The 13,393-nt window shown below is 38.6% G+C and overlaps 1 protein-coding gene across 2 annotated transcripts; it reads left to right on the top strand.

Moving 5' to 3' along the window:
• Positions 1-2,460: 2,460 nt before the first annotated feature.
• On the top strand, positions 2,461-6,574 carry LOC133803849 (MMS19 nucleotide excision repair protein homolog). 2 transcript variants are annotated; one of them, XM_062241989.1, is made up of 11 exons: positions 2,461-2,538; positions 2,634-2,741; positions 2,836-2,997; positions 3,094-3,151; positions 3,471-3,587; positions 3,725-3,883; positions 3,992-4,039; positions 4,414-4,602; positions 4,809-4,862; positions 5,615-5,701; positions 5,812-6,574. In XM_062241989.1, exons 2-11 carry the CDS (start codon positions 2,737-2,739, stop codon positions 6,553-6,555), a joined length of 1,623 nt encoding a protein of 540 aa, XP_062097973.1. In that variant the 5' UTR covers positions 2,461-2,538; positions 2,634-2,736; the 3' UTR covers positions 6,556-6,574. The 2 variants fall into 2 exon arrangements, with proteins under 2 accessions (XP_062097973.1, XP_062097972.1); XM_062241988.1 differs by having other exon boundaries at positions 3,992-4,051.
• Positions 6,575-13,393: the final 6,819 nt, after the last annotated feature.

The following is a 13,393-nucleotide window of genomic DNA, read 5'->3' as shown; positions in this document are numbered from 1 at the left end:
CTCGCCGACCGCCACCTGAGAAGAAGAACCCAGATGTGCACGAGCGGGGTGCCCCTTCCGTCCTCCCCTGAAGCCCAGATTCTTCATAGCGTATCAGATTCTTCATGAATCGAAATCTCGATTCTCAAATCTTGTGGGAGTAAATCATGAACCTGAAAACTTGAGGTAACCCTCCAGCTATATACATATACTTAGATATTATGTGTGTCTTGAAATCTATAAATGGGGGATTTTGTGTTGTTCTTGATAGAGAACAACTTGTTGACATGCTTGGTAGCTGAGAAAATATGGGAAGAAGGAATCATTATATATCTGGATTGTGCGTCTTCAATTTTGTTTCCGGTGTCGGATGTTGGTTCTGTTTTGGTTATTCTTTCTCTAGCTTTATTTTAAATTTTTGGTCTATAGCTTTGTTTATTAATTTGATTACGATGAAATGAAATGTCCTGTTCTCCATTGTTGTTGCTTATTTCATTGGTTGATTTTGGTGTTTTGGTCATGGATACTTTTTGGACATTTTGATTAGTTAATTGTCGAGTTATTTTTCTGAAGTTTGGTTTCTGTTTGATGAAAGCCCAGGCAGACATGTTCATAGACTAGCTTTGCTCTTTTTCAGTGTAATGCACTGTATGACATTATTAATTTGCTATCATTCCTGACATGTGCACTCTACTCTCCCAGAATTTCTTCCGACTATCCCCAGGTTTTTGCTTTGCTGATGGGCTTGCATCACTTGCTCTTATGTGCCAAGGGATGAAAGATAAATCTAGTGATGCGACTTTTGATTGGAATGTCACTGGTGCCTCTATATGCTATCTTGGTGTTGAGGTTTATATCTTCTCAATTTTTTAATGAAATTGTTTTGGTTTTTTCTCCATTTATAATTTTTTTTTATATTAGAATGGAATACAATTATTCAGAAATATGATGCCAATGAGCAATAGCCTTTGGTTCATAAAGTTATATGTTTAGATGATCTTTTATATTTACATGGCAGCTGGTCAAATAATACCATTTGATTTAAACGTAATTTATACTTGTTTCATGTTGTTAATTGTAGATTATATGACACATGAGACGTGAGGATTTGCATCCTTCTGTCTCGGGTGAATGTGTTAAAATATTTATATTTAAGTTCAAGATGAGTATTTAATGGAGGAATCATAGTTTTGGTGCTTTGTTGGGATAATTTGGCTTGGATAAAAATTAATATTTTTGAGGGAATCAAAGAAGAATTGCTTTCTTTGTTAGATAAACTTCAGTATTGGGGGTCTATATGGAGTGCTTTGGTTAAAGAATTTAAATAGTATCTTTTTTATGTTGTTAGAAATTTGGGTACTATGTGGTAGTTGCTAAATCTTTGTTATTATGCTAATCTAACAGTGGACATCTACTCATTTATTTGCATTTTTTTCTATTTGTAATTTTGTAAATGTTTCTGGTTCTCCTATATAAAATGCTAGGTTGAGCCAAGTTTCTCTTTACAATGTAATGCTATGATCTAAGTTGGCCTTTTCACTTGTCACAGAGCATTTGTTACTTCCTCTTGACACTTGGGCTTGAAATCTTGCCTTCCTACAAGGAGTGGTGGAGTATTAAAAGTTTCCAACATGATGGTTCTTCTTATTCAGAACCTCTTCTGGGATCCTCTGCAGAAAAAGTTGCTCTTGACTTTGATGAAGACACAGATGTGGCAATGGAAAGAAACAGAGTACTTTCAGGTTCCATTGAGAATGCTATCATTTACTTGCGTAATCTTCGAAAGGTATGTCTTCATAATCTATGGATAGTTTTGATAGTTCTCAAAGTGAGTTTTTCATCCCCTGATCCCCCCTCTTATAGAAACAAAACTTTTAGTAAGAAAACAAACAAGAGTACAAGTAGGTAGAGAATTGGGTGTCCCTTTAACGAAGAAAGAAAAAACAGCATGAAACTCAGTTCTATTAATTCGAAGGCCTATGTAATCTGTTTCTGTAATCTTTATATATGCTGTAAACTTCAGGTGTATCCTGGAGGAAAAGTGGCAGTGCAGTCTCTGTCTTTCTCAGTTCAAGAGGGGGAATGTTTTGGCTTTTTAGGCACAAATGGAGCAGGAAAGACAACCACTCTGTCAATGCTTTCTGGTATGCATTAGTTTTGAACCAAGAGATTCATACATTTTTTTTTTGAAAGCCTGACCTGTGCAATCTAATTCTATTGCTTTGTCATTGTTGGTGATTCTCTCTGTTTGTGTGTTTCCAAGTATTAAAAGAGTACTGTAATGATTTCGTGGAGTTGATCTTTATTCGACCTTTAAATTTTTCTATATGTACTTCCAGCATATTTATATCTATAAGATTAAGAAAATGGGAAAGATTTCAAACGGTTTCCAGTATGAATGATTCCTGTATTGCACTACTTAATCAATCAGGGTTCTATTCTATGCTTAGTGTCTGAAACCATAGCCAATTTTACTGCAGGAGAGAATCTCCAACAGATGGATCAGCTTACATATTTGGGAAAAATATTCGCTCCAATCCAAAGGCAGCTCGTCAGCACGTATGTTGTGATTTTTATTTTAGGTACTCAAAATATTAGACTATTTCTCACAATCATACTGTTGAAAGCTGATTGTCTTTATTATCCATTTTCAGATTGGTTTTTGTCCACAGTTCGATGCTTTGCTAGAATTTTTAACTGTCCAAGAGCATCTTAAGATTTATGCAAAAATAAAAGGGGTGTCAGATTATCGGATAGATGATGTATGTTTTCATATCTTTACTTTCTAAATGGTTGTTTTCTATTTTTAATTCTTTGTACTCATACTTTTTTGTTGTCTTGCTTGTGATTGGACAGTATAAGATGGAAGACACTGCTTAGTTTTAATTGCCGAAATAGGCTTCTGCTTACTGGCACTCCAATCCAAATTAATATGGCAGAGTTGTGGGCCTTACTACATTTCATTATGCCAACCTTATTTGATAGTCACGAACAGTTTAATGAGTGGTTTTCTAAAGGGTATGCCTAATTTTCTAAGTTTTCTGACATAACTGACAAATAGTGAATATTCCTATGCGCTATGTATTCTTATTAACTATATTTTATCACATGCAGAATTGAGAGCCATGCAGAACATGGTGGTACTTTGAATGAGCACCAGCTTAACCGATTGGTAAGCATCTTTTATGCAACATTATTTTTATTTGAAACAAAACAGTACTACTGGTGTCTTTTTCATCAGGTCTTGTAAGTGCCATTGTGGTTTTGGACTGTCAAACAGTCAAAGAGTACTCTAAACTTAAAAGTTCATTCTTCTTACTGTTTTGGAAACTGCTGTTTTGTTTGTGCTTCTTTTTTAGTAGCATTGTTATTTTTCCTTGGTATATCTGCATTGTACAACAGGTGCTTCAATTTATTCTTGGCAGTTAACCACTTTCTTTCTTTTTTCCCATAAGTTTTTATCTATTTAATTTAATCTGAAAATCTCATAGATTATGTCCTCATCTTCTGGTACCCTTCTTCTTGCGGAAGTTCTTGGACGTCTTGCTTCAAAGCCACTAGGCAGTGCTATCATTCATAGCTTAATTGGATTCTTCACAGATAGGCTGGTGAGTTAGTGCTCTTTCCCCTATGCAATTTGTTTGTTTTAAGTCGGTTTGATGGTGAAGCACATTGTCACAAGAGCTAATTCTTTGATTAAACTCTTAGCTTTTGCTGTTAATGTATTATTTTGTAATGATATTAGGCAGATTGGAGAGCATTACGTGGGGCTCTTGTTGGGTGCTTAGCATTACTGAGGCGAAAAAGTGATGTTGGTGTAGTCTCTGCCACTGATGCAAAAGCAGTTGCTGAGGTGTACTTTAAGACCCTACAGGTGCAGTCTTTAGGTCAGCATGACAGGAAGGTAAGAATCCAAATGCATGAATTTTAATCAAGAAAAAAAAAAGAACTACTTGCCTTCATGTATAGCCACTACCCTTTTACAAAATTTAACGTCAAAGCATTGTTGCAGCTTTGTTTTCAGCTTCTGAAATTCGTCTTAGAATGCTATCCCAATGAGGTTGCTTCCTTGGTACTCTTTCCAAACTCACTCTCAAATTAGTTGCTGGATTTTTATTGTTCTATTTTCCATTTTATCACTTGTTCTCAACTGATTTGTAATTTGAATGTCATTGTTTATACCAATAGTTTAAAGTTGTAAAATTACAAATTGTTTTCATTCATTTCATATTTCAGCTAGATGCTTACATTCCTTCAACATAATGATTTTAGAGTTTATTCTTTGTGTTCTTTTTCTCTTTATAACTCTGGTCAAATAGATGTCAATAGAACAAAGAATTCCCTTATAATTCTTTTTCTCTTAACATATTCATCCTTTTTTCGTTATTTTTTTCCCATTTTCTATCTTAATTTTTTTTTTTGGGCGTTATTAAGGATGAACTCCTTCTATATGGAACCTGTGAAGATGTTGATGGAGAGAAGGATCCTCATTGCTTGTTGCTAGCATTTGACATCATTCGTGCACTGATTCGACTATTTCCAGATCCTAATGGGTCGCTAGAAAATTTTTCTGGAGAGCTTTTTGAAACTTTGAGCAGTTACTTTCCCATTCATTTTACTCATGTATGCAAACCTTACCCTCACTATACATGCGAATTTATTATTTATTTATTGAAAAAAAATTCTAAGCAAGCTTTTCCCTTTTGGTTTGCTTTTGTTTCTTGGGTTAGTATTCAGATCATGCGATGAATACTATCATTGATTATGATGTGCTATCCTTTTTGTTTTTGTACTTCTTTTCACATGTTTTTCTTCTTAACGTTATCCAGCCAAAAGGAGAGGACACTGATGTCAAAAGAGATGATCTTGCAAGGGCTCTAATGGTATGCAGTAATTGAATGTGATGCTCCATTGTTATAGTATTTGTAGGTGTTGAATTTATCTATGCTCTTTGTTATGATCTTCCAGTTTCCAAACTTTATCATTCTAACAATGGAGCACTTGTAATACCCATGGTAACAATGCTGTAATTGGGATAAAGCACTTGTAAATTTCATGGTCTAGTCTATCACATAAAATGGAAAATTATCTTTCTTTTTTTTTTTTGGCATTCTCTCATCTGCTTGAATTATAAATCATTCCTTAATATTTACACGTATAGTTCTATGGAATCTTTTTGCATGGCCAAATTATCTTTATTAAGTTATTCTAATTTGTTCTTGCTGTGATTTCCCCCTTTCATGTTTCCAATTAGGGGTTTTCTCTATCTGGATTCCTATTGCAATATTATTCCTTAGTTTAGCATATGGGTACTGCCTTAGGGAAGATAAAGTATATATGTGTATATATATATATTTATATTGGAATTGGTGAGCACAATAAGAAATTTAATAGAAGTAGAAAACTGTTACAAGATGCATAGGTATTTCTGGTGAAGATGACTTATGAGTGTTTTTAATCAATTAAGTAATTTCTCTTTGGTGCTTGAACCAAATTTATCATAATTTTTATTTTTTTATGATTTGAGCCTTGAGACAAGCTGGGAGGAGCACTTTTATACTTGCCATAAATTACAAGGGTTGTAAGAGCACGTTTATACAAATAACCAAATTCTACTATTTTTTTTGTTCTGTAGGTAGCTTTCTCATCAACACCTCTTCTTGAGCCATATGTCATTCCCTTGCTTCTTGAAAAACTCTCTTCTTCTCTGCCATCATCAAAGGTTGGTGCCGTCACAAAGAATTTATATGATTACATAGGCAACAAAATTAATTTTTTTGTTGTAGAAAGTATATTTGTATCAATTTTCATGCTGACTCTTTATGTTTGAAGGTTGATTCTTTAAAGTATCTGAGCTATTGCTCATTGAAGTATGGAGCAGACAGGATGGCCAAACATGCTGGAGCTATTTGGAGTTCAATTAAAAGTGAAATGAGTACTTCAGTAAAAGAGCCTACTGAAGCTGTTACATCAGAATCAATAAATGGTCTTGGGTTTCAGGAAAATGAAATTGCAGCAGAAGCTTTAGTGCTTATGGGAAAAGTTGTCTTGCAAAATAACGATTTATATTTAAGTTTGATTCTGGATGATGAAGACATTAGTAGCATTTTCAACATCATCACAAGTTATAGGAGTTACAATAATATCCCATTGGAAGGTAAAGAAAGGCTACATGTTGTTGGTCATATCCTATTTATTACCTCAAGAACTTCCATTGTTTCCTGTAATAGAGTGCTTGAAACTTTTTTTCCCCACTTGGTGGAGATTCTGGAAAGAAATTCATCTAGGGATCACTTCCTAAATTTTGGAGCTCTATATCTCTGTGTGGAACTCCTTGCTGCGTGTAGAGATTTGATTGTAGACTCTGGAGAACTTGCTTCTAACTCTATTTCAACTCACGAGGCATGCTGTTGCATCATTCGAAACTGTTTTGATTCACTAATTCATATTCTCTGCTCTACCCTTGTTGCAACTGCTAATGAAGCTGTTCATGATGTGGATATTTACATTATAAAGAATTTTAGCATTAAACATTTTATTATTGTATGGTTTTTTTCTAGTTTATTTCTAATATAGAACATTTATAATAACTAATATTATCTTTTACCTACATATAACCATTACATTTGACCAAAATATAAATTCTGTAATAGACCAATAAAATCATGCTATGTGGGCTAATAAAATGACTCCACATGGTCCAATAATATTGTGCCACGTAGACTAATAAAATGATGCCACGTGGTCTATATCAAATGATGACATATGTACTAATTATCAAACGACACGTGGACAAATTATTGTTTGACACGTGGATCAACCACAAAGATGCCAAGTGGCGATATTGATGTATGCCACGTAGGATGCCACATCATCAGACACATAAAACTATGGAAACCATGTCAGCAGACACGTAGGATGCCACGTCATCAGACACATAAAACTATGGAAACCATGTCAGCAGACACGTAGGATGCCACGTCGTCAAACACGTCATCTGCTGACTCATCAATTGATTTATAACTTAGTGGGGTCCACTGATTCTTTTACCTACCAGTATTAATAAGTGTAGGTAAAGACTCTTTCCCCACTAACCTTTACCTACCAATCTCTACCAATTCAATATTGGTAGGTAAACCACATTACCCACCATTAGGCTAGTTTTACCTACACTTACAATTGGTAGGTAAAGACCCCATTTTCTTGTAGTGTCTGCACCCACGATATTTTCAAGGAATGTCACTTATAGTAACCAAAATGCACACTTCTTAAACTTGGCGTACAACTGATGCTCCCTCAACCTCTGAAGAACCTATCGAAGATGAAGCTCGTGCTCTGCCTCTGAACTGGAATACACCAAGATGTCGTCGATGAAGACAATAACGAACTGATCGAGGAAATCCTTGAACACCCTGTTCATGTGACAGTCACAATCTCGTGATCCGTAAGGGGAAATACCGGGTAAGCTGTGCAATCCCACACCGCCTGGGGAAGGTCAAGTGTAATGATTCTAAGACTGTGTAGGTATGGGACTACATAGTTGAAGAGGGCTTAAATGGATTGATGGGTACTACCTATATCAGGAAGATGCATCTTCTTTTCGGTAGCCCATCACTTGAGAACTCCATGGTTAAGCGTGCTTGGCCTGGAGTAATCTAGGGATGGGTGACCTCCTGGGAAGTTTTCCCAGGAAGTGTGCGAGTGAGGAAAAAACACGCTGGAAAGGCTTGTCTTGGTTTGTAGGGCCAGTCATCATTCCAGAAAGCAGCCATAGTGATGTGGGGCGTCACATAATGGCATCAGAGCCTTGACCCAGCCGGAAGTGTGGCCGACGGGGATGTCGGGCCCGTAAGGGGGGGTGATTGTGACAGTCACAATCCCGTGATCTGTAAGGGGAAATACCGGGTAAGCTGTGCAATCCCACACCGCCTGGGGAAGGTCAAGTGTAATGATTCTAAGACTGTGTAGGTGTGGGACTACATAGTTGAAGAGGGCTTAAAAGGATTGATGGGTACTACCTATATCAGGAAGATGCATCTTCTTTTCGGTAGCCCATCACTTGAGAACTCCATGGTTGAGCGTGCTTGGCCTGGAGTAATCTAGGGATGGGTGACCTCCTAGGAAGTTTTCCCAGGAAGTGTGCGAGTGAGGAAAAAGCACGCTGGAAAGGCTTGTCTTGGTTTGTAGGGCCAGTCGTCATTCCAGAAAGCAGCCATAGTGATGTGGGGCGTCACAGTTCATTAGATCCATAAAGGCTGCTGGGGCATTGGTCAAACCAAAAGACATGACCAAGAACTCATAGTGCCCATACCGTGTTCAGAAGGCCGTCTTAGGTATGTCCTCATCCTTGATCCTCAGCTAGTGATAACCAGATCGAAGATCAATCTTTGAGAACACCGTCTTACCCTGCAGCTGATCGAACAAGTCATCAAGCCTTGGTAGGGGATACTTATTCTTGATAGTCAACTTGTTCAATTCTTGGGAGTCGATGCACATTCTCAAAGTCCCGTCCTTCTTCTTTACAAACAAAACTGGAGCACCCCATGGTGAGTAACTAGGCCTGATAAACCCCAAATCCAAAAGCTCCTGCAGCTGTATCTTTAATTCTTTTAATTCTGCCAGTGCCATCCTATATGGTGCCCTCGACACTGGCTCTGTCCCTGGCGCCAACTCAATAACAAACTGAATCTCTCTACGTGGTGGCAAGCCAGGAAAATCCTCAGGAAACACATCCAAGAACTCGCAAACCAATCTAGTCTCCTCCGGCCCAACTGGTGAAACTCTAGTGGTGTCCACCACACTAGCCAGAAAGCCTATACAACCACCCTGTAATAAGTCTCTGGCTCTCAATGCAGATATCCTGGGTACGCGGGGTCCATGCACCGCTCCCACAAAAACAAAGGGATCCTCGCCCTCTGGCTCAAAAGTCACCATCTTCTGCCTGCAGTCAATGGTAACTCCATATATAACCAGCCAATCCATACCCAGGATCATATCAAAATCCTCCAAACTCAACTCAATTAAATCTACTGACAACTCCCTACCATCAACTATCACTGGCAGTGCTCTAATCCACCTCCTAGATACAACCAGCTCCCCTGTAGGCAAAATAGTCCCAAACCCTGAAGTACTATACTCACTAGGTCTACACAACCTATTAATCACTTTATCAGATACAAACGAATGCGTAGCACCTGAGTCAATCAATACAGTAAAAGGAGTGCGAGCGCTAGAAAGCTGACCTGTCACTACCAAGGGACTAGCCTCGGCCTCTGCCTGCGTTAGGGTGAACACTCGAGCTGAAGTCAAGCTGTCCACCTTCCCTGTCTCTCCCTTCTTCACTATCGGGCAATCCTTTCTGAGGTGTCCCACCACCCCGCACACATAGCAGGCTTTAGCCCGACACTCGCATAGATGGCGTCTCCTGCACCTCGTGCACTCAGGATAAGTCCTCCATGTATCACTGCCTCCCTGGCGGCCACCCTGAGTACCCCGACCTCTCCTATCAGGACCAGGAATGGTCGAAGCCTCAGGGGTCTTCCTCTTTAAATCACTGGGGCCTCCGCCCCTACCCGAACCAGAATATGAAGGCACTGCTCTGTGACCCTCCCTCCTCACAACACTTTGTCTCCATATCTTATTCTCCGCTTCCTCAGCGGTAAGAGCCTTCTCCACATCCTGGGCATAAGTTTTCCCTCCAGGAACTGTGGTAATTCTCACATCTCGGGCTATCATAGCATTCAGCCCTCTGATAAACCTGTCTTGCCTAGCTGCATCAGTAGGCACAAGATCTGGTGCAAACTTCGCAAGTCTATCAAACTTCAAGGCATATTCTGTAACTGTCATGCTGCCCTGAACTAGCCCCACGAACTCATTTATCTTTGCTACCCTGATGGCAACATTATAATACTTCTGACTAAACAAGTCTTTAAACTCATCCCAAGTCAATGCAGTAACATCTCTAGTCTGTGATGCCACCTCCCACCAGATTCGGGCATCCTCCCTCAGCATATAAGTGGCACAGGCCACCCTGTCATGCCCTTCCACCCTCATAAAATCAAGAATGGTAGTAATCAAAGTCATCCACTGCCCAACCTTCAGTGGATCTGGTCCTCCCTCAAAGATTGGGGGTTGTTGCTTCCTGAACCGCTCATACAACGATTCCCACTTGTTCCCAATCTCAACTGGCTGCACTACAGGTACCACTGCAGGTGGCACAATTGGGGCAACACTCCCAGATAAAGCCTGCTGCCGCAGAATTCGAATCTGTTCATCTTGGCTCTGAAGCCGAGCCTGCATGTCTGCCATTAACTGCTGCCAGTTCTCAGGGACTGGCGGAGGGGTTTGGCCTTGATCATCATTTCTAGCCCCAGACCTGCCGGCTAGTCGCATGGATTTTCTTGGACGCATAATTGTCCAAGTCAATCTGCAATCAACGACTCGACAATTAGGCTATAATAACAGGGTAGTAATCCTTTCATGATCCATCACTGGAACTCCAATCATTCACAAGCAATCAGTTTATAATAATTCATCCAGATATTCATTCACATGCATAGCAGTGCTAATAAGCACGCCTCAATAGCATCATGCAATAGTCAAGGGCCAGGCCCTATCAGTATCTCATGCTCCCTATTCATCAAACAGATATCAACATATCTCACTCAAATCATTTAAACACATAATCATGTATACACAATTACCAAACCCTGAGTTAAGCTTGTCTCTCGCGGCGAATGTACGTATCCAGCCAGTCTTCAGGACCCATAAACCTAGGACGCTCTGATACCAAGTTGTAACGCCCTGGATAGCCAAGACTGTTACACTGTGTGTTTATAAAGGGCTAGACTTGCTAATCAAGTCGTTTAATTAAAAACGTACTATTGAAACTATATAGGAACTAGGGTAAAAAAAATTGGTCTTAAAAGTCACATTTTTCATAAAGAGACGTTATCTGTTTACACGAGATCCCAAAAATAGTAAGTTTGGAGACCATTTACAAAAGTCATAAGGTTTAAGTACAATATCAAGCCATATTAAGGCAAAACAGACAATTAGCCAATCCCTATACTGATCCACTCCTCGACCATGGCGATCGAACAGCTGGCTATGTACATTCAACCCCGCAGCTCTCCATCTCAGGATTGGTCTAGCTTATACACCATAGGTCAAAATCTAAAACCAGAAACTGAAGAAGCTACAAAGTCTTACCTCAAGTGATGGTGTGTTCTTGCTAAACCCCTGCCAATTCTTCAAGCCTAGCTTAGGATCCTTGATGCTCAGCCTAACCTAGCTCTCCTCTGAGCTTTGCTCCAAGAAAACCCAAGAAAAGTGGTGAGAGAACCACAAACCGACCCTAGAGAAAACCAGCTATGTTTTCCTCCCCTTTCTCTTTTCTTTCTTTTCCTTCTTTTCTTTCTTTCCTCAAACTTCTGTAGTATTCTATCACTTCCACTAACATAAATGTTATATTATTTTATAATATAATGTAATATTATATTATTTTATAATATAATGTTTTAGATTAAATAAATGTGACATAGAGTGTCACATATTGTAACATATAATAGAGAGTTACATTATTTGGATATATGTGAAATATCCAAACATGTAACATATTTGGTGTTACAAATTCATCACAAATTTGTAACTCCTAAATATCACCCATTATTGTGTAGATTTGTTGTTACACAATATTGAGATGAATTTCTTAAAGCCATATGAGAAATGGCTGATAGAGAAGTGATTTTAACTCCCATATTGTGTATGGAAGTTACAAAATCAAGTGGGAATAAATTGGAACGTTTTGAAAAAAACTGAAAAATGTGTTGCTGAAATTGACTGAGGGCCGTGGCGCCTGGAACAAGCGCTGCGGCCCTAAAGGCTGACAGCTTCATATAATTTCGGTTTTTATCCAATTTTGAACGATTCCAACAGCCAAGTAACTCCCAAATCTCTATTTTAATTCCATAAAACACCCAATTAATCATTGGTAACAGCCATGGGGGTTGGTGGAATTTGAAATTCAAAGGGTGTCTCTAAACTCTATAAATAGGAGCCTAATGCTCACTTGTAAGATACACCATTTTTCTATCCACTAGAGCACTTGGCTAGAAACACCTTGAGGCTTGATTATTCCATAAAGCATTTCCAAAATCTGAGAGAGATCCCTTAGTGCTTGAGTTAGGGGGAAATAAGCTTTTGGACAAAGGTTTCAAACCTTGTTCAAGTTGGTGATCCCCAATCCTCTTCACTTAGGTTGTGTAAGTGAGAGTTTGTTTGTGGTTTATGTTCTTCCTTTTATTCTATTGTTCTTCTTCTTATTCTCTTGTTTTATTTACTTGTATATTTTGTTTAAGAGTTGTAATCTCTTCATTTGGTCCAAACACTTTATTTTATTTGTAACTTTTGTTTTGAGTTGTATTTTACTATTCTCTTCTTCTTCATCATCTTCTTCATTTCCTTTGTTTTATTTGTATTTTCAGTTATAGAGTTGTAACACTTTATTTAATCAATCTTGTCCATTGTAATATTTTGCATAGAGTTGTAACATTATCTTACCATTTCCATTGAGGCAATATTATTTTTCCTAACAATAAAGCCCCAGTAATACCTATATTTAAAAAGCTAAATGACCTTAATGCCCTCCCTTTTAATTCTAAACCCTTTAATCCACTTAGGGCATTTTAGTCATTTCACTCCATTTCACGCTAATTCCTCGAGTGTCTCCAATATTTACCGCTTAATTCCCGATACCTAATTAATCACCAATAATATATCTCGATGTCAAAATAGACTCCAATATACTCACTAAATTCCCATTTATACCCCTAAGCTCACCCCGAGCCGGGTATAAATCCCCGCCATGACTTTTTCGCTAATCCGCTCACTAGGATCGTCTCGAGTCACAGATCACAGATATATCCACATAATAATATGATCTCAACATTTATCACATATATCAATACAGTTATGCCCATAATGGCCAAAAGTACGATTACGCCCTTCTAACCTAATCAGGGCCTATATGCATACTAATACACATAGTCATGCATCTCGAATATTCAAATAGTCATATAACATGCTTTAAATCATAATCATGCAGTTTACTCATTAAAGTCACACGTAATTCCCATTATGCCCTCCAAGCACACTAATCAAGGCCCTTAAACCTTATTAGCGAATTTGGGTCATTACATATACCCCCGGACATTGCTCATCCGGGGTGGGACTAGCCTTGGGCTTGGTCCCCTTTAATGTATACCCCCGGACATCATTCGTCCGGGGTGGGACCGGCCTTAGGCTCGGTCATCTTTAATTTATACCCCCCGGACATCGCTTGTCCGGGGTGGGACCAGCCTTGGGCCTGGTCCTTTTAACTTTATACCCCCAGACATCGTTTGTCTGGGGTGGG

The sequence above is a fragment of the Humulus lupulus genome, chromosome X (assembly GCF_963169125.1).
Source record: "Humulus lupulus chromosome X, drHumLupu1.1, whole genome shotgun sequence".
In the NCBI taxonomy this organism is placed as follows: Eukaryota; Viridiplantae; Streptophyta; class Magnoliopsida; order Rosales; family Cannabaceae; genus Humulus; species Humulus lupulus.
Note: the sequence above shows the minus strand (reverse complement) of the source record. Positions and strands in the feature narration are given on the sequence as shown.

What these genes read in the sequence shown, in the direction of transcription:
- LOC133803849 (XM_062241988.1), top strand. An exon ending in GATTCTTCACAGATAGGCTG is followed by an intron (nt 3,588 to 3,724) that starts GTGAGTTAGTGC and finishes TAATGATATTAG; the next exon opens with GCAGATTGGAGAGCATTACG. An exon ending in CCAATGAGGTTGCTTCCTTG is followed by an intron (nt 4,052 to 4,413) that starts GTACTCTTTCCA and finishes GGCGTTATTAAG; the next exon opens with GATGAACTCCTTCTATATGG.